This window comes from Chiloscyllium plagiosum, chromosome 19, assembly GCF_004010195.1.
Source record: "Chiloscyllium plagiosum isolate BGI_BamShark_2017 chromosome 19, ASM401019v2, whole genome shotgun sequence".
Classification (NCBI taxonomy): domain Eukaryota; kingdom Metazoa; phylum Chordata; class Chondrichthyes; order Orectolobiformes; family Hemiscylliidae; genus Chiloscyllium; species Chiloscyllium plagiosum.
The window spans coordinates 27782108-27807069 of NC_057728.1; the positions used below are offsets into that span (position 1 = coordinate 27782108).

The 24962-nt window shown below is 38.4% G+C and overlaps 1 protein-coding gene across 1 annotated transcript in view; it reads left to right on the forward strand.

Moving 5' to 3' along the window:
- The window catches only part of LOC122559430 (IQ motif and SEC7 domain-containing protein 3-like), a 386113-nt gene extending 361608 nt beyond the window's left edge, over window positions 1–24505 (forward strand). The window contains exons 13-14 of the mRNA XM_043708878.1: window positions 10701–10747; window positions 23908–24505. Of these exons, the coding sequence (XP_043564813.1) occupies window positions 10701–10747; window positions 23908–24342 (482 nt within the window). The 3' untranslated portion in view covers window positions 24343–24505. The remainder of the gene's footprint in view (window positions 1–10700; window positions 10748–23907) is intronic.
- Window positions 24506–24962: the final 457 nt, after the last annotated feature.

Consider the following 24962-nt stretch of genomic DNA (forward strand, 5'->3'; position numbering starts at 1 on the left):
TTCTCTGGATTCTTGCTATCTCATTTCTGACGGCTTCCCATTTTCCAGCCGTCCCTTTACCTGCGAACATCTGCCTCCAATCAGCTTTCGAACGTTTTCGCCTAATACCGTCAAAATTGGCCTTTCTCCAATTTAGACCTTCAACTTTTAGATCTGGTCTATCCTTTTCCATCACTATTTTAAAACTAATAGAATTATGGTCGCTAGCACCAAAGTGCTCCCCCACTGACACCTCAGTCACCTGCCCTGCCTTATTTCCCAAGAGTAGGTCAAGTTTTGCACCTTCTCTAGTAGGTACATCCACTTCTCTTGTAACGACTAATAATTTGATACTCAGTTTGCTTAACTTTATTAGAAATGCATCATTCTTGGCCATTAAATTCTGGAGTGAGATTTGGGTGTCAGTCACCGTAATATTATGCAAATCCTCATCAAGATATAGAGTGGTGTAGCTGATTCTGAGACAAGGGTCTGAATCTAAACCAATTAAACTATGATGGTAGTTGGCTATGATAGCTTGGAGAAAGTTGCTGAAAGGAATGATGGTGGAAAGGGAATGGCTAACATTCAAAGAGTGCATGGGTGAACTGCAGCAATTGCTCCCTCCTGCCTTGTGCAAAAATCAAATGTAAAAGGTGGCAAAATCATAGGAAATTAGACATAGGAATAAACACAGAAATTGGCCAGCAATACGGACCTGAGGATTGGGAGCAATTTAAAATTCAACAAAGGAATTGATTAAGGAAGGGAAAATAGAATGCAAGAGTAACTTTGCAAGGAACAAAAAAATCTGATTATAAAAGTTTCTATTGGCATGTGAAAAGAAAAAGATTGGTGAAGACAAATGCAGGTTCCTTATAGTCAGAAACAGTGGAATTTATAATGGGACAAAGAAATAGATGATCAACTAAATACATACTTTGGTTCTGTCTTCATAAAGGAGGACACAAACAATATGTGAGAAATGTTGGGGTACACAGGGTGTGGTGAAAGTGAGGAACTAAAGGAAATTAATATTAGTAGGAAAATGGTGTTGGGGAAATTGATGAAAAGGCAGTCCGATACATCCCCAGAGCCTGATAATCTACATTCAGAGTATTTAATGAAGTGGCCTTAGAAATAGACTCTGGAACACTTCCTATTGATTGAAGAGTAGCTACTGTAATCCTTCTATTCAAGAAGAGACACAAAGAGAAAATAGGAACGAGAGACTAGTCGGCCTGATATCGGTGGTGGGCAACAATGCTTGAGTGTAAATATGTTGAAAACAGTGGCACAAACAGAGCCAACTTGGATTTGTGGAAAGGAAATCATGCTTGACAAATCAAATGTAATTCTTCACGAATGTAACTAGTAGAAATGATGAGGGGGAGACACTGTTGTATTTGGAATTTCAGGGGCTCTTGACAAAGTCCCAGAAAAGAGATTAGGGTAAAATTAAAACACGTGGGATTGGTGTTGAGTAATGACATGGATTAAAAAACTGGTTAACTGGTAAGAGAACAAAGAGTAGCAATAAATGGGATGTTTTCCAAATGACAGGCAGTGACTTTTGGGGTACTGGAAGGATTAGTGCTTGGAACCCAGCTATTTACAATTGTATATTGATGATTTTGATGAAGGGAATAAGTGTAGTATCTCCAAATTTACAGATGATACAAAGCAGGGTGGGCTGGTGGAGGGGCATGGGGAAGTGAACTATGTGGAGGATGCAGAGATGCATCAGTGTGATTTGGAAGCTGAGTGAATGGGCAAATGTATGACAAAAACAGTATAATGTAGATAAATGTGGGTTATCTACTTTGGTAGCAAAAATAGGAAGGCAGATTATTATCTGAATAACTATTAACTGCAACAAGATCTACCAATCCTCATACACCAATAAAGTAAGCATGCTGATGAAGCAAGAACTAAAGAAAGCAATGGTACTTTGGCCTTCATAGTGATGGAATTCGAGGACAGGGATAGGGCTGTCTTGCTGCAATTGTACAAGGCTTTGGTGAGACCACGCCTGGAATATTGTGTGCGGCTTTGGTTTCCTTATCTATGGAAAGATGTTCTGGCTATAGAGAGAGTGCAGAGAAGATTTACCAGACTGATTTCTGGAATGGCTGGACTGATGTATGAGGAGAGGTTGAATTGGTTAGGATTATATTTGCTAGAGTTCAGAAAAATGAGGAATGGGGGCTCATAGAAATCTATAAAGTTCTGATAGGATTAGACAGGCTAGATGCAAGAATAATATTCCCAATGGTGGTAGAGTTTAGAACCAAGGGTCACAGTCTACAGAAATGGGATAAACCATTTAGGACTAAGATGAGGAGAAATTTCTTCATCCAGAGTCATAGTGTTATATTGACATCCAGCACGGAAACAGACCCTTTGGTCCAACTCATCCGTGCCAACCAGGTATCTTAAATATATCTAGAGAGTAATGAGTCAGTGGGATTCGCTACCTTAAAAAGCAGTGTTCAATGATTTTAAGAAGGATTTGAATATAGCACTTGAGGCTAAAGGGCCACAGGATATAGTGGAAAAGCAGGAACAGATAACTGAAGTGGATGATCAGTTGTGATTATAATGAATGGCAGAGCAGGCCTTTTGGGCCGAATGGCCTATTTCAGCTCCTATTTTGAAAATTTTTACGAATCCAGGGCTTCTGGCCCCAGAGTGTGAGACTGCTGCTCCACAAAACCACCACACCCTGGTGAAAAGCATGCTTTAATCAATTGCATTAAATCAGTTCCCCCCCACCCCATCAATTATTGACCCCTTTGATACTGGAATATAGATCCTTCTTATTCACTCTGTCTAGGCCCCTCAATGTTACACCTCAGTTAAATCTACCTTTAGCCTCCTTTGTTCCAAACAAAACAATTTCGGCCTATTTTCATAACTGCAATTTTCTAATCATACAGCATCTTCATAAGTTCTGTAGCCTCTCTAGTGTAATCCCATATTTATGGTAATGCAGTAACCAGATCTGTATCCAGTATTTTTAACTGTGGCTATAACTAGTGTTTTGTGCTTTTCTAACACAACCTCATTACTGTATTAACTGCCTTGGGTAATGAAAAAACTAACCATTATGAATCATAAGACGTGGTTGGGGTAAATAACACAGATGGATTAAATGGGAAGCTAAATAAGTACATGAGGGAAATAAAGGAATAAAATAATATATTGAATAGATGAAATAAGTTAGGTGGAAGCTTATATGCAACATAAACAGCAGCCAGACTGAATGACCTGTTTTGTTGCTATCAAAATTCTACGTATGTAAGTATTTGGAAGCAGGCTTTCTTTAGAATTTTCCACTTCCATATCCAAATGCAGGCTGTGCCTGTGTTGTGAACATGTTCCGTGCTGGAGTCGCAAGTCACTTTTTATGCAAGTCAGAATGCAATGCAGGACAATATGAAAGAGCTGTTCATAAGTACAGGAAGCATTCTAATGTTGGATCTTTAAAATTATACCCCTGTATGGGATCACATTCGTAAGCACGAGCTTTCCTAAGTCATGCATTTGTAAATCCGGCACCTCAGTAAAGGTAAAATGTCTTGCTGGACACATCTATTTCCATCTTCTTTCCAGTTTTTACATTTCCTTTCCTATTTTGTCTTAACCTCCCTGATACAGGAATATCGATCCTTCTTATTCATTCTGTCTAGGCCCCACATTATATTACACCTCAGTCAAACTTGTCTTTAGTATCCTTTGTACCAAGTAAAACAACCTTAGCCAATCTTCACAGCTAAAATTCTCTAATCATACAGCCGCCTCGTAAGTTCTATACCCTCTCTAGTGCGATCACATGTTTTTGGAAATGCAATAACCAGATTTGTCTTCAGGTCATTCCTGTGTGCAAGCCCAGTAACTAAGCATGAAGACCTTATTTGATTATGGTGGATGTCAGAACCCAAGCCAGATGCTATCCTTACTTTTCATCAGAAAAAACAGATTGTAATTTTCTACATTCACTGGACAGTAATTAAGATGAACATGGTCATTTTACTATTACCATGGCATGGGACATAGTCCTCAATTTTAATGTTCCATTTCTATACACATCCAGAAGTCAAATCATAAGTTGTTTTGCTGTGTCTGAATTAATATTCCACCTCAATCATGGAGCTGTCTGCGCTGCATCCATCTCTATCCATATTCCATGCTTCCTCACCCTACTCAAAGTCAAAGTGGAAATTCTTAACAATGACCTATTTTCCTTTTAGATGCTAGAAAGAAGAGATGTGAAAGTACGGTGATTCATGGTAATAACTCAAACTCTCATGACATTTTCTCATGTTTTGTTTTTAATGGAGAGAAATTTTGGGAAAATACATGCTGAAATTGCAATGGTATTCCTGGCGGGTGAAGTTCTGTTCTTAGAGCACAGGTTATAACTTTAGATTCTTTAGTTTATTTTGACAAACATGGCAGAGGGCACAGAGTGGTAACTGGTGCAATGATACAAGTTGTAACTTGTGACATGGTTTGAAATCTGTGCTAATGATATGCCTGAAATTAAATGGTCAAATGCAAAACAGAAACATCAACTTATGTATTTTCACTTTTATTATTTTATTCTTGGGAGGAAAAGAATTCAGTTTTGGTTTCATGACGACATTGAAAACCATGTTTGAATCTGCTCCCACCATCTCTTAGGCAGTGGATTCCAGATCCTTAGCACTCGCTATGTAAAATACATTTTCTACATTTAGATTTTTGGCTAATCATCTTAAATAAGTGTCCTCTGGTTCTCAACTTTTCTTCCAATGTGAACAATTTCTCTCTATCTGTTCTGTCTCAACTTTTTATGATTTTGAACATCTCTAACAAATCTCTTTTCAACCCTCTCTTAAGAAGAGCAATTCAAACTTCTCCAATCGATTCTTGGTTCCATTATCATTAATATTTTCTGCAATCTTTCTAAATCCTACACATCTTTCCTGAAGTGTAATGCTCAGAGCTATACAAAATACTGCAGGTGAGGCTGAACCAGAAGCAGAGTTTTACAACTGCTCGTAATACTTTCCTTGCTTCCACATTATGCCAAGCCAAGGATTTCTTTTAGAGAAAAAGTGAGGGCTGCAGATGTTGGAGATCAGAGCTGAAAATGTGTTGCTGGAAAAGCGCAGCAGGTCAGGCAGCATCCAAGGAACAGGAGAATCGACGTTTCGGGCATAAGCCCTTCTCAGGGCTTATGCCCGAAACGTCGATTCTCCTGTTCCTTGGATGCTGCCTGACCTGCTGCGTTTTTCCAGCAACACATTTTCAGCAAGGATTTCTTTTGCCAATTTAACCACTTTCACCATCTTCAATATTTTGTGCTCATGCCTCTTGCACTCTCTATTTCTGTGCTTGATTAAAATTGTCTCCTTTATTTTGCATTGCCTCTCCTCATGCTTCCTGCAAACATGCATTATATCATCTTTCTCTGAATTAAATTTCCTCTGTCATGTTTCTGATTATTTCAAAGCCTGTCTCTCTTTGAAGTCTGTCACTAGTCTCTCCTTACATAAATGCAAGCTCCTCCTTTTATTTTTTCCATTGTAAAAGAAAATTGATAAATGCCTGCTAGAGAATTAATAGACTGCTTTTTGCATATGTTTCATTAATTCAACCTTGTGACAGTACTTTGATATAGCCTGTAACATGCAAAATAATCAATCATACATAAAAAAAACAAATTCAAATAAGAACTAAATTGTGAAGTTTTCATGATATACACAAACCACTTGAGCAATATCCAACATTACCAACTGGATTACAACTTTGTCGTTCTATTTGTATCCTGCAGAATCTGACAGTTGCTTATTCAGTTCACCAATAATTCTCTACCTCTCACACTATAACTCTGGCATTAATTTTTGCTCTGTATTATGTTTTGTGCTTATTGGAAGCTACCAGCTCTTTCTCAATATTCTGATTGTATAGTATTGCCAGAGAAATGTTTCAGGAAGATGTTTCCAAGATTCTGAAGTTCACTTTAGTTCTCTGTATATGATTTTGAAAAGAAACAATTATGGTGATATTCTTTCTTAGCAACAGAAAACGTATGAACTTTTCCCTGGGGTCGCGGAGTCCAGACCTAGAGGACATAGGTATAGGGTGAGAGGGGAAAGATATAAAAGAGACCTAACTTTTTCACACAGAGGGTGGTACGGGTATGGAATGAACTGCCAGAGGAAGTGGTGGAGGCTGGTACAATTGCAAAATTTAAGAGGTATTTGGATGGGTATATGAATAAGAAGGGTTTGGAGGGATATGGGCTGGGTGCTGGCAGGTGGGACTAGATTGGGTTGGGATATCTGGTTGGCATGGACGAGTTGGACTGAAGGATCTGTTTCCATGCTGTACATCTCTATGACTGTATAATTGTTCAGTAGCTAAAGTCAAGTACATTTCCTTCACTCAAATAGCAACATTCTTACTGTTGATACATACAGAGAAGGGGAGGATGTACTTGGTGATATATCAATATAGTTATCCTCATCTTTGGTCTTATTGACAATTAGTAACAGGAACCCACATGGCACTCAAGTAAAATGCTTCTTACAAGCAGGAATAGAAGATGGGAGACCTAAAGCAATGCACGCATGAACAGTTAATTGGCATAATTAGCTTGTTTGGCATGAGGCACTTTTGAGTATTCAGTCAGGAGGAACAGAATGATCAGAGTTCATTAAGCCAAACTATTAAGACACGTTAGTGAATTGAATTTTTACACTCATGAAATTATACTGTTTCCTAGATGTTTTTCTCATTATGGAGCATGTGTATGGGAGCCACTTCAGAACAACAATTTGAATCCTGAATAGTTAAATAGCCTGATTATATCTTCTAGGTAGATATCCCAAAATAAACAAGGTCCAAGTTCATTGTCCTCAGCATAGTAAAGAAAGCAAAGATTCCATAATACTGTTTTTTTTATTATTCTGCCTTCTCCCTGTATTTTGTTTGAGTATACATGTGATTACCAAGGACAACGGAGGAGCTGGAGAAGAGGTGGAGGTGAAGTCGTAATATTCCTAGACTCGTAATCCCGAAGCACAGGGTAATGTTTTGGGACGATGGGTTCAAATCCCAATATGGCAATGGTGCAATTTGAATTCAACAAAAATCTGGAAGTGGGGGAGGAGGAAACAAAAGGCTAGTCTATTCGCAACCATGTGGCCACTGTTCATTGTCATAAAAACCCCTCGGGTTCACTGATGTTTTTTAGGGAAGGGAATCTGCCATCCTTACCTGGTCTGACCTCTGTGTGGTTGCAGACCCACAGGAATGTAGTTAACTTTTAACTGTCCTTTGGGCAATTACAAATGGGCAATAAATGCTGGCCACCAAAATGGCAATATCCCATGAATGAATTAAAAACAAAAGCATCTTCCATCTTACTACTGCTTTGTTCTACTCCGTTAATGACTAGGAAGAATTCACTTTTCAGATATTTCTAAAAAAAATTTCCATCTTGTTAATTAATTGTTCTCATCTTACCTCCAATCTTCAGTTCTTCTCTTTACTCACAATGAAAACACATATCTATGTTTTCCTACATTTTATCTTTTTCTTTAACTTTCCACACATTTCCGATTATGGTACTTTGAAGAGTCCTGAGCTGAATGTGCACATTTCAAAACTATGTTCACTTGTTATGGTTTTGTTCGACATGTTGTAGTTTAATTTTCCATTCTTTAGTTTCTAAGCGATAGATCTCTACTAGAGAGAGAATGAATACCTAACTCTTCCCTGGTGCTATCCAGTATTGAAATGTTGGAGGCCACCAGGAGCTGTACTAGTTTGGTAGGGAAAAGGGTAAAACTTTGTGCCCTCTAAACATCCTTGTTACAGGGCAGTATATATTGTGAGGTATTTTTAATATCTCAAGTTAAATGGCAATTTCTTCTATATTGCATTTGAGGTTAGAAACTTTAATTCCATAAAGTCTCTGCAGACATTATGCTGTGATCCTGTCACAGTTTGCTTGAGAGCACTTTCTATTGATTCCATATGGCGTCTATTCATATTGCCTGTCCTTTGAACAATAAAAAGATATGAATATAAATACTTCTATACATATATATTCTATTCATAGTTAAATAATGAGACCATGATTTTTGAAAGTAAAGAAATTCTAATAATGTCATGAACAGTCATCCCATTTACATCTTTGACCCTCAAAGGCATAAGAATGAATGTAGAGACTGTAATTGCAATGCTAGTCATTATAATTTCATATGAGTTAATCATGGTTTAAGAAGATGAAATAGTCAAGATAAAATTACCAGCTTTGCACTGTTGTCCCATTATTAACTTCTGTCTGAGTCAGAAGGCCATATTAGAAACTCCATTCCAGGTATATGAGCATGTAATCCAGGCAGAAATGTCAGTGCCACACCGAGGGATGTGATGTAATGATGACCTGTTTGACCCTAGGGACAGATTTGGTGACACAGAGGGAGAGCATATAAAATAGACGTGTGGAGGAGGTGGGGGGGTGGGGGGTGGTTGTGGTAAGTTGGACCTGCCGTACTTCTCACCTTCATGAAGTAAATGGGGGAAGTAATAGCCTAGTTGTATTCATGCTGGACTGTTAATCCAAGAGAGGCAGGTAAGGCTCTGGGTTCACATCCTGCCACAGCCGATGATGGAATTTGAATTCAATAAATATTTAGAATTAAGAGTAGATTAATTTATTGTCGAAAGTCAGAAAAAAATGCCTGGTTCACTAATGTCCTTTAGGGAAAGAAACTGTCATCATCACCAGGTCTGGACCACATGCAAATCCAGACCCACAGCAATGTGGTTACTTCTTAACTTCCCTCTGGATAATTAGGGATGGACAATAATTGCTGGCCTAGCCAATTATGCTCATATCCCGTGAATGATTTAAAAAAGCCATGCCATTTAACACAACACCATGAAGGTCAACCAGCAGAGGCCAAATCAGCCATGTAAGTGAGTAATTAAGGGCCTCTTCCTGCCACTGCTGATATTTTACCAGCAGCAAATGGGCCCTCCACAAAGTGAGGAAACCACATGGTAATCCTGGTCCCCTCATTGTAGGTTTGACTTTTGGGGTGACCCCTCTTATTCAGTCAGCTTGTGAAGGAGCCTCCCAGTTACAATAGCAGCCCTGTAGAACCTCCTCTGTCTCTTAGCAGTGTCTGGCTGGCTGGCTGGCCTGGCATGGCAATTCAGATATCACTTGCTTAACTGAGAGCACTGCCCACTTCCATGGAGCACTCTCTTTTAGGTAACACCCTAGTGGTTTCCACTCCTCCAAATGGTTTTGCTGAGATTACAGATACAACTCCAGATACAACTCCTGAGGACAAATGGCCATCCTTTAAAGAAACAGCAGCCCCAACAGTAACTAGAAAATCTTGCCAACTGTCTAACAATGGCTGAAGTAGAGTTGTCTGCAATTTTCAGGTCCACCATCAGGACCCCACATGCCAATAAAAATATGGCCCTCATCTGACCTTACAAGATTTGTAAATTAATAGAGAATTCTCTCAGAGTTCTTAACAATATTTATCATTTATCCAGTACTTTGTCAGATTATCTCACCATTTATCTCATTGCTGTGCACAACTTAGCTGCTGAATTTCCTTATATTACAAAAAATGGCTACAGTACAAATGTATTTCTTAGCACTGAATTATTGCACTTTGTTTCTCTTATTTATAATATGACAATTGCTTAGACACTTTACTTCGTGACTTGCTTCATCATTTAGATGTTGTACAACTTAAATTCCAAAAACAGGACACTAAAGGGATAATAGGCAGTTAGGTCAATATTATTATGTATAGTTATTTTTTGTTCTAGCATTAGCTATAAACTGTACCCATTGGCATCTATTCTTAGTTCTGCTCTTTTTCCGTATTCATTGGCTGATATATTAGGTATTCAGGTCACTTCCAGTATATATTTAATCATTCAGACATGTGGCAGAATAATGGGGTTGCTCTCAACTTTGCCAATCTGTCCACAGACCCCTGAATTGAAACTGGACATATCAGCTTATGATTTTGCCACTCAACTCAGCACTGGAATTCTCTTTTGTTTTTTCCAATCGAACATTTTAAAAATAGATGCCATACCTAGAATGTTAAATGAGTGCCTGTAACTTTGAAACTGTACATCTTTTAGGTTCCAATACTGTTGACTGGGTTTCCATGTTTAAAATGCACAGCTTGCCGTAGAAGAACTGCTAATGGTTTGCAGGCACGGCTATGTTTCTGAAATGGCCATGTTCGTTCAATCAAATGATGGGGGCTTCAGTGTTATATGTACACTACTCAATCACTCAGTCTTTGTTATCATTCTTTAGTCTTTCCAATTGAAACTTAGAAGTAACCTGAGACAAGACATTTTGTGTAGGACTGCTGTGCTGTGATATTATGAAGCAATGTTCCAGTAGTATAATGAGGTAGAATACAGGCTGTGAACAAATATTCTTATTCATGATGTCACTGAAATTGAATAATGAAATGCAAGGACAGCGTGAATGAAAGCTTCAAGCGAGTTTACAGATTTTTCCCCTCAAAACTATTGAAGAATCATAAGGCAACATCTTTTGTATTTAGGGGTACAGATTGACAAAGACTGAAATACTACAGCTCAGCCAGAATTCAGCACTACAGACAGCTACAGCCCAACTCATGTCAAAAAATGTATTCTTTGTTTTAAAGGCAAAAAAGAGTCTGGAGAAAACAAGACCACAAACAACACTGTGGAGGTAAGAAGCTCCTACTTTGGAACAGGCCTGTGTTTTTTGCTTCATAGTTACCTAAAGTTTAATATAAACTACCCTGACCTGGCATTGCCCTTTAACTCCATTGACACATACCTGGATATGGTTTGTACAGTTTGACAATCTGAGATCATAAAAGCAAGGAGTGTCAGCATCTAACAAATAATTTGCAGTGATGTTGGCATCCTTTGTTCATTTATTTTCTACTAATATTTTTGAACAATGAGAGCTGATAAACAATCAGGAGAGATGGTCTGACTGAAAAAAAACACTGAAGTTCAAATTCTTTTGGAGATTGGTGTTTCCTTTTCTCAACTTCTTGTCTTTTTCCCTATTTTTTTTTAGTTCAGTACCTCCATTATGTTGCAGTTCTTTCTGACCGTGGTTTTCTTCTGAGACAATTTCTCATTCTCTTTCTGTCATCTCAAAATATTGATAAATGAACCTTTCAGTCTCCAAGCTGTGCTTCAATTTATTTTTCTTCCCAACACATTGTCATCATCCCCCAAGGTGGCCTATCTCCTTCACAGCTTTCTCTTTATCTCCCTCCTCTCTAAGTTTATCTCCTCCCAACACATTTTCTCAATGGTTTTTATATTTTTCCTTATCCTTTTATGCCTTCCTTCAATTTGTATTCTTTCACAATGTCAGAAACAGCATTGTGGTTGGGTCTGCACTATCTAGACTGCAGCAATTCAAGAAGGCAAGGCCAAATAGAGATGACCAGTAAATGGTGTCCTTGCCAATGATGCTCGCATCCTATGAATAAACTTTAAAACAATTCTTTCCTAGTTTATCTCCACACAAAGTCATTCTTTTTATTATTTCCTTGTAATACTCCTTCTCAGATTCTTTACCTCAGCTTGTAACTGTTCCAGATCGATTCAGTTTTCCCTGTGCATTTTATTTAACCAAGTTTAATTTTCTTGAAATTGCATTCTCTCCCAGTTTGTCCTTTTCAATAATTTTGTTCCCTCCTAGTTTGCTGATCTCTTAGAGAGCACTTTCCTGCTCTATCCAAGTGTATATTATCTACTTCCTCAATGCTTTCTTTGTGTTTCATTACTATTCTTTGAAATGGACATCTTTTCTACAACATAGTTTTGTTTCTTAATACTCTCTATCCCTGTAAGTACATGGCTTGCTTTCTCCTGAATGGTTTGCATCTCACCCATCTTTCCTTCTCCCCAATAATAATACTGTATTCTCAGTTTCACTGCTTTTCTCAAATAAAAAGCCCAAAAGGTCTGGAATGTTAGTTTAATTTCCCTTCTAATGTCTAGTGGCCTTACCTATACTTCTGCCTTCTCCTTGTCTCTTGGACATGTTTATCTCCCTCAATTTTGTTGCCTGTTGCCATTATACTCTGAATATCACTCATTTTGATTTGGTCCTTGCTGATCTCATTGAGTCATAGCGTCATAGAGATGTACAGCACGGAACAGACTCTTCGGTTCAACTTGTCAATGCCGACCAGATATCCCATCCCAATGTGCCAGCACCTGGCCCATATCCCTCCAAACCCTTCCTATTCATATACCCGTCCAGATGTCTTTTAAATGTTGCAATTGTACCAGCCTCCACCACTTACTCCGGCAACTCGTTCCATACACATACCACCCTCTGAGTGAAAAAGTTGCCCCTTAGGTCTCTGTTATATCTTTCCACTCTCACCCCAAACCTATGCTCTCTACTTCTGGACTCTCCCACCTTGGAGAAAAGACTATCCATGCCCCTCATTATTTTGTAAACCTCTATAAGGTCACCCCTCAGCCTCCAATGTTCCAGGGAAAACAGCCCCAGCCTGTTCAGCCTCTCCCTATAGCTCAAATCCTCCAACCCTGGCAACATCCTTGTAAATCTTTTCTGAACCCTTTTAAGTTTCACAACATCTTTCCGATAGGAAGGAGACCGGAATTGCATGCAATATTCCAACAGTTGCCTAACCAATGTTCTGCATAGCATGACCTCCCAACTCCTGTACTCAATACTCTGACCAACAAAGGAAAGCATACCAAACACCTTCTTCACTATCCTATCTACCTGCTACTCCACTTTCAAGAAACTATGAACCTGGACTCCAAGATCTCTTTGTTCAGCAACACTCCCTAAGTCCTTACCATTCAGTGTATAATTCGTGCTAAGATTTGCTTTCCCAAAATGTAGCACCTCGCATTTATTTAAATTGAATGCCATCTGCCATTTCTCAGCCCACTGGCCCATCTGGTCAAGATCCTGTTCTAATCTGAGGTAACCCTCTTTGCTGTCCACTGCATCTCCAATTTTGGTGTCATCAGCAAACTTACTAACTATACCTCTTATGCTCACATCCAAATAATTTATATAAATGATGAAAAGTAGTGGACTCAGCACCACTCCTTGTGGCACTCCACTGGTCACAGGCCTCCAATCTGAAAAACAACCCTCCACCACCACACTCTATCTTCTACCTTTTCTGTGATTTGTCCTTTATTTTCACCCCAAATTATTTCTCCCATACTCAAGAGTCTGTGAGCTCTACATGTGTTTTTCTCTCTCAGCTTAGTCTTGCTGCCTATGATCAATATTTTCCCTCAGTTTCATTTTTTCACCTTAGTGTTGTTTCTTCCTCATAACTTGTTTGTTCCCTTTTCAAAGTTATTAATCTCTTCTTGAACTTGCTTCACTCTTTGAGAAGTTTCATCAAAGGTCTCCTCTCTCAATCACAAATCATTTTGTGTACCATCTAAAATGTGTGCCTTAGTGAACCATCCCATTTCTGAGCATTTTCTTTCTTTATGTTTATAATCTTTGATAGCTTGTTATATGTTTGACAGCAGTACCCAATCCCTTTCATAAGTTACTTTATTCTTCTCAAGCATTTTGTTCCTTTTTCTACTTTAAACTAAGCTAGAAAACAGAATATGTAATTTTACCAGTGAACAGAATATGTAATTTTCCCAGTGATTAAAATGAAATTAAAAGTAAAATGAATACTGGTGATGTTTATTTATGAGTGAACAGTGTTTGAAATAATCACCGATGCAAACTAGTCAAGAGAAAAGTAACAGAACCAATCAGACTGTAAAAAATAAATTGTAGGAGAAACTCACTGTGGAAAGAAAGCAGAGTTAAAGTTTCGGGTCTGGTGACACTTTTCAGAAATAATAGTAGCTAGGAAATAGTGGTATATGCTGAAGATAGTGTGTTGAGAACAAAGGAGTAGGCTGAGAGACAGAAAATGTCAGATTGCACTTGAGTTATAAGAATGGATATTAATACATGAGGTTGGGGAGTAGGTTGGGAATTAGCTTAATTGTCTTGCTGTGTCTTCTTCATTTTATATTTCTAAATCATTCCATCAGCCTTTTTTTTTCTATAGGAAAGTATCGGTGTAGTGTTAATCTCACTGGTCTACCAATCTAGAGGCCTAGGCTAATGTTCCGGGGATATGGGTTCAAATGACAGCTGGTGAAATCTAAGATTAAGTAACAAATCTGGATTTAAAATCTAATCTGTTTTTAAAGCTCCCATCTGGTTCACTATTATCCTTTAGGGAAGGAAATCTGCCAACCTTACTAGGTTGGGCCTACATGTAACTCCAGGCTCTTAAATGGCCTGGCATGCTACTGAATTGTATTGAATCACTGCAGAAAAGTAAATGGGGAATGAAACCAAATGGATCACCTAGGCACAGAAAACAATCACTGCAATTCTGCAAAATCCTCCTTCTTATCATCTGGGGATATGTCAAATACCCACTCCCTTGATGTTCAATGGCGTTACCAGTTGCCAAGTTCCCCACCATCAACCTTCTGGGGGCTTCCATTGACCAGAAATTGAATATGATTATCCAAGTACACAGGAGCAGCTCAGAAGCTTGAATGTCTGTGCTAAATAACTCACCTTCTAACTGCCAAAGCCCATCCATTATCAACAAGGCACAAGTCGGGCATGTGATGAAGTACATGACCCTTACCTAAATGAGTGTAGCTCCAGCAACATTTAAGAAGGTTGAAGCCAACCAGGCACAAGCATCCTGCTTGATTAGCACCACATTCACCATCTGAAATATTCACTTTTCATCACCACAAACACACAGTCACAGCAGTTTGTACGATCTACAGGATGCATTGCACTAATACACTAAGGCCTCTTCAACAGCACCTTCCAAACTTGTGACCTTTACCATTTAGGATAAGAATAAGGGCAACTGATATACGGGAACATCACCATTTGCAATTTTCACTCTCAATCACACACCATCCCAACTTGGAGCTATATCTCAATTCCTTTATTGTCGCTGGGTCAAATCCTATAATTGCCTTCCTAATAGTATTGTGGATGTCCCCACAGCCCATGGACTGCAGCAACTCAAGAAGGTGGCACACCACTACCACCTTCACGGTAATTAGTGATGGAATGCTGACCTAGATGGTAATGCACACATCCTATGAAAGAATTAAAAGAAACCCCTTGTCTATAATTAACCTCAAGTTTTGCTACACCTGCACTAAGATTTTCACTTTTTTTGCCCTCTCATTACCATTCTTTAATTCATTTGCAGTGCTGTCCAATCACAGGTTAACTTTATTTTATCATCCTGTCAATGATATTCAAATGCCTTCTACCTCATCATTCTTTTATAATTTGCTTAAATACATTATTATTCTCGTCCTCAATCTTACCATCTGTCACATTATATTTCTTATCCTCCTTAATTATAATTTTCACAAATCTGTCAACCATTTACTTTGCCCCTATATCGTGCATGCCTCTTACTGTCTTAACACAATTAGTTTCCTTGTTTCCATATTTTTATTGCTCAACATTCTTTAACCCTTTTATATTCATAATCTTCAAGTCAGTATTTTTCTGATTTTTGTTTATCTTAGCTCAATTTGATCATCTCCTTTCTATCATTTGGGTCACTCAACTGTACCTAATATCGACCTATTAGCTAAATTCTCTGTCTTTGGATGTTTTCCTTTCTTACTCAGTCTACTTTCTCCTTGATAATTTGTGCCAACTCTCTGCTGGTTTATTTGTGTCTTTCCCAATGTTCTCCAGACTCTATCTTGCTTTTTTATTATTGATTAATAGTCTCCTTTCCCTCTTGACTGACCTTTCTTTGTCAATGATCTCAACTATATTGTGATTTTCGTTGCTGAAACATACAGTTATTTGATTAACGTGCAGTTTTTAGAAACACAGTAATCTATTTCTGGTCCTAATTTCTTTCCCACTACTCCAGTATTCATAAACCCCATTTTAAGATTCTCTCTCTCAATCGCCTTCTTTCTCTCCTCCTCATTACTGCTATGTTTCTCCTCATGGAAGCATTCTTATCCTGAATTCAAAACAATAGTGCAGCACTCCCCTTCATTGTCCAGTTTGGAAATAGTGCCAAGTGTAATGAGTGCCTCAAATTTTCAAACTGGATCTGATGAGTAAGAAATTATGTTTGAGAAAGCAAGGAAAAATATTAATAAACATTTTTTAAAGCTGCTGTATCCTGCTGAATTTTATGCTGAGTCAAATATTTAGCATTTTGTTAGCCTAATGGTTCACAATCTTTACAGAGAAAGAGTTTGTTTGGGGAAAGCAGGGCATATGTAAGTCTGTGATTACCTGTACAGATGAATGGTAAAAATATTTGCAATATGGACTTGCCTTGTTGTGGATTGTATCAATACTTTTTTTCTTTTGTATACCTTGATCCAGTTCATTTCAGACATACCATTAGTAAGGCTAGGGCTATTGTCCCTCTTAGAACATTAAACCTAAGAGCAGGAGTAGATCAAATGACTCCTCGATCCACTTCTCCATTCTGTCAGTAGATGGCTGATCTTCAACTACAACATTATTTTCGACTTATTCCAGTTTCCCTTCATTCCTTGGCGTCTAAATATCTATTGATCTAAATTCTAAATAAACTCAATAATTGATCCACAGAACACTGGGGTAGGAAATTTTGCCATTTCAACACTAATTTGATGAGTTAGTACATGAAGGTTTGCACATTATTTCTGTGGTCACTGGAACAAAAATGAAATTTGCCAAGAATTATTTGAATGGAATCTTTTCTCACTTTTTTGTGCACTTCAGTGCTGTCTTAAAAAGAAAAGTGTGCAATTATTTCAGTATTGATGTTGGCCACTCAAAAGATAAAAGTACTTGTTGAATTCAGTGACATCATCTGCAGAGATGATTTGGCTAGTGTTTGAATCAGATACAGAGGAGCCCTGAATTACAGGAACTGTCTGAAAATGCCACACAAATTCCTAGATAGGTAATTCAAATCCATTAGAGATTAATAAAATATGCATTAGATAAACATTCTGTGAGCACAAAATGAATGCAGATGAGGATGACCAATTAACTTACCCAGGTGAATCTGTTCGGAAAACATGTGAATCTCCCTGCCCCCAACTATATGTCCCAGTCTGTTCAAAGCATTGATCAGTTCTTGTATAAAGAACTTCCTCAATACTGTTTTAAGGCTACATTCCACTGGCATCCATTTGTTGCTTTGAATTCAATATTTAATTTGGAATAATTTTGTAGTTTAACTTTTTCAATATATTTCTACTCTTGCAGAACAAAGTGAGTAGTACCATTGGGTTCCCTCTTATTATTCATTATTTCTGAAAAATGATTGCAAAAGTTTGTAATATGTTCTTATATGACCATTTTAGCTGCAACAATACATACTATTGAAATTGTTTGGAAGCAGGAGGTCTTTTGGAGAAAATTGAACCAGCCAGAATGTTGTGAAGGGATCATGTTCAATTATCAACAGAAATATAAATACTGTTCAAATGCTTCAGCAGACACCATTTCCATTGCGCCAGGTTTTCTGGGAAGTGACAATCACGTGAAAATTGTCGCTCTGTTCCTTTTTCTTTAAATGAAAAAGCTCCTCATTTCTAAGGAGATTCCAATTGACATTCCTTTAGAAGTGTGGAGCTGTACTCTTATTCAGTCAGATCCAGTATGTTATTAAATCAGGAGCAGGCAAACCATCTTCCTGTTTCAAAGCAGTCAGTCATCATATTCTGAAATAATGCCAGCACTACAGACAGCCACTTCAACGGTTCCTGCAAAATGGGGGAGGTTAGGGTACCAGATGTATAGGACATATGGTGCCAGGTTGGCGGAGGGTGGTGGAGTGAAGATCTCAGGCAAGTATTGGGTACCAGGAGAGTTGGGACGTTGAGTTGTATGCAGGTGAAGAAGGGTGGGTTTGACAGCAGGGGCCAGCTTTTGGATGCTGAAAGAACTATCCCTTAGTAGGGGAAGGAGGGGTTGAGTGGGGGAGGGTGGGGTCATGTGATGGGGTATGGGAGTGTGAGGTTGGAGCCGTGGGATGTCAAGCTAGGGTGAGGATCTGGGGGAATCTTGGGAAAGGTGTAGTTGAAGGTGTGTGAGGAAAGTTGGGTGTCAGTGTAATAGCTTCCCAGTAGTTAGACTGAGTATTTAATAGTTTACCTTTCCCTGAGAAACTATTTACTTAATTGGAGTGTAACCTTTGATTCTCTGATTTAAAAGGAGAAAGTTTGAAGGGTCCAAACTGTTTCAGAATTCGCTTCAATTTTGTGGACAATTTCTTTGCAGTGTGCTACACTGGGGATTCCTCAAAGCCTTCATGAACAGCTCCCATTCACCTTTAGAAATGATTATCTGACTATTGAAAAATCTGGACCCATCGTGTTTGTGATAGTCAAACTCTCTTGTAGTGTTTGATATTGTATCTCTTCCAAAATAGTCCCCCGATGATCTCAGCAAGATTAACAATGTAAAAGATATACAGATCAAAAGATAAAGTAAGTCATTATTCATTGACATTTAAAAAATGAATTGACAGGTGATCATTTCAAGTTCTTGTCAAATGGTGATCGCTGTTAACTTTAAATCTTTAAACATGAAACTTTGTACATGTGATTGAATCAATTCTCTACAACATGGTGCAGAGTGACTGGCCATAGAGAGATGATTGGATTCCAGCCAATAAATGAAACCTTAGGACTGTACCTAAAGTGGATCAAAGTAACAAGAGATCTATCCAAATTGATTATCAAAGCAAATACTGATAATAAATATAAAATAAAGTATTTGAAATACAACATTTTCATACCATTGGTAACCTCACAAACATCTCAAATTCTAAAAGCTTCATTTCAGTTTTCTGATAAAATAAAGCTCTGTGAATTATGTTGCTGATTAGATTACATACAGCATGGAAATAGGCCCTTCGGCCCAACCAGTCCACACCAATCCTCTGAAGAGTAACCCACCCAGACCATTTCCCTCTGACTAATGCACCTAACATATGAGCAATTTAACATGGCCAATTCACCTGGCCTGCACATCTTTGGACTGTGGGAGGAAACCGGAGCTTGGACTGTGGGAGGAAACCGGAGCACCCGGAGGAAACCCACGCAGACACGAGGAGAATGTGCTAACTCTACACAGACTGTCGCCCAAGGCTGGAATTGAACCTGGGACGCTGGTGCTGTGAGGCAGCAGTGCTAACCACTGTGCCATTGTGATATTCCATTTTATTTGAAATAACCTATATTATCATTGTCGAGCTTATCATCAATTGATGGAGGTGAAATGAAACAAATATTAATAAAATTTAGCCAAATAAAGTGAGGCCTGCAAGTTCTTTATTAAAATGATCACATGATTATATTGGCAATTTGAGGTCTAGTACTGATGCTATTGATTTCCTGCTGGAAGCAGAGAAAGCACTTCCTGTATGCATGGCCACAAATGCACTTATCAGACAGAAGCAAAATATTCACATTGCAATTTGACAGTGACAAACATGCACCATTTTTGTTGAAATGGTTTTATACATTTTAACTGGGTTAAAAATAAAATGGGAACCTGACTCTGCCTACCTCCACTATGCCAATTTCTCTTTAATGGAGGCAAATTAATGGACAGATGACCAACCTGTTCTCTGAAGCTGGCCAATCATCAAAACATTTTTATAAGGTTATGCATCCAAGATTTTAGTTTTGTTCTAGATTTAACACTGGCTGTTTGGATTTCCCATGCCTCAGGAAACCTGGCAGCTAAAGCAAGGTGAGAGCTGGTAAGTGTGTTTCCAGCCCTGCTGTGGGTCAGGAAGAGCATGTATACTTCCCACCAGCCCTTCAAGCTAATCCACTTACAACCCTGTGATCAGGCCGCCCATGCATTATCACACACTTACATAGTGGGATGCAGTCTGCTTCTTGCTCCGTGTGCAGCCACCTATCAATATTTGACTTCTCTCAACTTGCAATTCAACCCCCACTCCATTATCTCGCTATCTATTCCCTCCACCAAAATCTGCCTCCCACCTCTCCAACTCTCACCTGATTCCCACACACTCTCCTAATCTTTCTTTCCCTCCATGTATGCCTCCTCTTCTGAAGTACAACTCCTTCATGATGCCTGACTCCATGTCACTCATACTCATCTCCAATGTCCAACTGTTCACCACATATGTGCTGTCCTCCCTATGTCTGATTGGGAAGAACAGACAAGCTGGAAGAGGCTAAAATAGCTAAGTCTTTTTACTTACGTTGTGTGGTCAGGAGAAGCAAGAGGTTTTGATCTTCTCCAGGATCTATAAAGAAAATTTGCCCTTCCCAGTTTTACTAAACTCTGATGTGATGCTAATCCTCAACACTTAATGAGTGCTAGGCAGCCTTCTCCTACTGTCCATCAATCAGTTGCCACTCTCAGCTAGCTGCTCAGATGGGCCCCTGACCAGGAAAAGTCTTGGGCATTACACAGCTGTGTTCAGGCCTGTTTGCATCCTATACCCAACTCCTGGCTTGTGTTAATATTGGGGTGTTGTCATTGATCTGTACTTTCACTCTTCTCAACGTAACGATATTTTTCCCATCACATGATGATCAGAATGGCATACATTGTGTCAAATATTTTCTTGTATTTTTGGTTTAGAGCACGAGGAAATTTTTAAGAGATCTTAGCAGTTTTCATCACAAAGTTATTATGTTGAAGTAATGTTGCATTGGGTTAATTTTGCATTATCTTATCCTCAAGTTGCAGACTTAGGGAAATTGCCAATCCAATCAGGATGGTAAAGTGGAATTCTGATTGTCCGATCTGTCCCGCTTTTGAGCACAGTTCCTTCCCCACTGAATGCTTATGTTTGTAGCCATCCTTCTTATATCTTGCAGTGTTTCTGAGTCATTATACTAAACATTTGGAGGGAAAAAGACCCTTGAGTTCTAGTATTGGAGCATTGGAAAGATTGCTCAATAGTAGATGCTATCAGGTACAGTTTCAATAGAGATTTTCTCAATTTCTTGCTAGAAATCTCAGAGTGATGGCACAAATTATAGATTACGCCAGTTTTCTAAAATTTTGCTGAAATAAGATGAGAAATTGAGAGAGTCCACTTTACCTGTTCTCCCAGACATTCTGCATAATTTTTCATAAGTTTAAATCTTTTCTTAAGTGAAGTGAGATTAACAGTTCTGAGATTCTGACTGAGATATTGCACTCTGGTAAAGCATTACTCTTTTGAATCAAGTCGAGGCTTATCTTACAAAAGAAAATAAAAGATCACAATTGGCCACACATTGTTGTGGTGGGCTAATGAATGGAACCCAAAATTAGTTAGACCTTGTCAGTTAATTTCCGTGAAAGTTTGTACGCAGATACAGAGCTGGAGATACTCAATAGGGCATCCAAGATCTATTTCTCTTAATCAATCAGATAAAAGAGTCTGAATCAGGAATTGTAAATTTGATGTCAAATCTATTACAGAAGGAAAAATATGAAAATTAACCAAAAGAACAAAAATAAAGATTGGGTTCTTTTTTAAAAGTCCATCACTGAAGACCTGAAAGAGTGGGCCTTCACATTTCTAATAGTTCATGTTTGGTGTGAGTGCAGTTGATTGACTGTAATTAACATTAACTTGTTCTTAAAGGTATCAGGAAATATGGGAGTGGGAGTGAAATGGGAATGGTGTTGAAATAGAAGATTAACATGTTCTGGAAATATGGCAGAGATGACTCGAGAGGCCAAATGGTCTGCTCCTAGTTTTTCTTTTATATTTCCAAATGTAGACTTAAATTGACTTGATTTAACTTTTAGCCACAAGAACAATGACAATTACTTTTGACATAATCAAACATTCTAAAGCATTTCTCAGGAATATTATAAAACAAAATCCAGAGTCCAAAAACTTGGTCAAGAGATAAATTTTAAATGAATTCCAGAATTTAGGTCCTAGGCAACTGACAGCACTGCTACTAGAAGTGGATGGTTAACATTAACAATGTTCAACAGCTCAGAATTCAATGAACACAGCTATTTTGGAAGGTGATGGTGGGTATGGAGAAGATTATAGAGATTTGGAAGGGTGAGGCCTGGGAGAAATTTGGAAGTGAGGATGAGAATTTTAAAATCAATATGGGTCAGCGATCACAGACTTGGGAGGTAAACAGGTCTTGTCATAAGTTAATCACAAACAGCAGGAATTTGACTTTAAGTTTATGGCGTGTAGAATGTGGAAGAGCAGTGCATAGTGTGCAAAAGGCTCAAGTCAAGAGGTAATGAAGGCATTTTTGCTGATTTCAAAAGCATATGAGCTGAAGTAAGGGCAAACTTGGTCAATGTTAAGCAAATACATATGTGTTTGGAAACCCATCTCAAAGTCAAAACACCAAGGTTCTGAACAGATGAGTTTAATCCTAGACTGATGCAATGGAGACAAATGGTTCACTTTAGGAACATTGTTTGGAACAGAGACCAAACACAGTCACTCAATTTTGCCATTTATAATTGGAGGAAAATCCTGCTCCTCAATACTGGATATAAGATAAGCAGTACATACTTTAGCAACAGTGGAGCAGTAAAGTTGGCGATGAGGTAGATCTGGCTGTTGTCAGCATATACATGGAAGCAAATGTTTTTGGCTGATGTAACCAAAGGGCAGCTTTCTAAGTTTTTATAACATATTTACTTCATAACAATAAGTAAATACAGCAACATTATATTAATCAACGCGTTTCAATGGAGAGACTGACAGTGACTTCCATTCTTGGGGTGCTAACAGTGGAAAAATATTTTTCCAACATCAATTTCTCAAATTTGACTTAAAATCATGTATCTACCTTAATTTAATGTTGCTGTGAGCACTATTAACACTGCCCTTATTTAACTAAAACTGCAAGCCATTTGTTGTAGCGTAACAAAATTGTGACTAGTTCTGCTATCTGAGCAGATCTTCCAATAGAGGTTTAGAAGTCTCCAATACACTAACTGATGTGATTGACTATGTTGAGCAGTTCTGAAGAACAATTTAAGTGTCATAAATTACAGTGCTGCTTCTGGTTATGACTAGAGACGAACACTAAAGCTAAAGGAGACTCAGTGAGACCTGATTTATACCACTATAAAAGAACAGCACCAGCTTCTCCTGTATGAATATTCATTTCTGTGCTTTATATTCAACATTTGTAGGTTCCAAATGGTGAACTTATCTCTACCCCTTTAAACTCCATGATTACAGTGACCATTTTGAATAAATTGGAGAGTACAGAAGTTTCATGCTTGCAAATAGCAATTTTATAATTTGTTGCTGTAAATGTGGCATTTGCACATCATTTCTAAGACACCAACTGTATACTGACTCTTCACTCTCACAATGTAAGAGATACAGGGTGAGATTTTCAGCGGGCCTGCTGGTTGCAAATAAGACCATTTGTCATGAGCTTTGCTGGGAAAACCCTACTGCCTCATTTCAGTCAACTTCATTAACAATCAGGGATATGCAAGTGAGGTGGAAACTTAGGGGAGACTTTAAAACTGAGTGCAGTTTTGGGAACAAAAGACACAGCACTGCAGATTGCACACAATGAAGAGATTTCATTCCAAGTGCATTGAAAATAACCCCAAAATTATAAAGGTTTATATTCTAACACAAAATTTGTTCATGTGTTAGTATATATGAATTCATGAAAGTCAGATCATCTCTTCTGAAACAAAGCACAGTATGATAAAATCTCTTGAGCTAATCAATGCCCTTTGTCTTCTGATCATTAGTCACAAAAAGCAGGAACAGCTTGCTCACTGAATATATAATATTTATATATTAATGTACCATGTGTTGATTGTTTCTAACCTAGGTATCAATTCACAATAGGCTTCAAGCCTATCAGCACAGCTCAGAGGGGAACCAAGAGTGCGCAGTCCAGCAAAGCACCCTTCTTAACTTCAAGCAAGAAAACTCAGCTGTATCAGGAGCCATGGATCATCTCCCTGAAACGCTACTCCAATGCCAACAGATTGTGAATGTCATAGTAGTCCCTGTGAAACCAGACAAATCCGACACCGCTCAGAATGAGACACCTATTCACCAAGTGGGAACAGACAACAACTCCACTAGCTCCACGCCTCGCAAATTAAAGGAAGATGGGCTTCAAGGAACACCTGTAAAAAACACTCATCAGCCACCTCTTCCACCTCCACCCCCACCCTACAACCACCCGCACCAGTATTGCCCTCCTAACCCTTTTGTACGCAGGCGCAGATATTCCAGTGGATCACGAAGCTTAGTGTAGTCAGCCTTACACAAAGCAATGATAAAGCCAGATTAAGTCTGTTTCTGTTTCAAAGGCTTATATCTACATAATTCTCCAATGAAATCTCCAACTGCCCTTTCCCTATGACTGCATCATTCAGTGGCAGCTAACGACTCAGATATCTGTCACATTGTAAATATTATGTAAATAATGTTTTATTTTTTAATGTTCTCCACACCAGGTTATCTCTACTCTAACATCAATTCTTAATGCCCAAAGTTTGTTTTGGGTGTGTTAATCAAAAAGGCAGGTATAGTTGATGCCCATGATTAATTCAGTGGCTATCTTCAATGCCATTACTTGTTTGATCCATCAGAGATGCATTGAATATTGTGTAGAGTGCTTCTTCACTTTTCATCCTCTGTTCACAAGATAGTTTTCCTGACACTGGGAAACTTGCTGAAGCCTGAGTCAGTTTGATCTGGACTGCCTTTTCCAAAGTCCAATGTTCTGGACTTGTTACTCCCCTTCAACAAACTGATTAACGAATGACTCTGCATATTATAAATGTCTCATTATCAGTCTGAGTGTGAATTCATGCTGTCGTTGTACAGGAAAATTAGAGAATAAGATCGTAGGACTTACTAGTCACCCTTCAG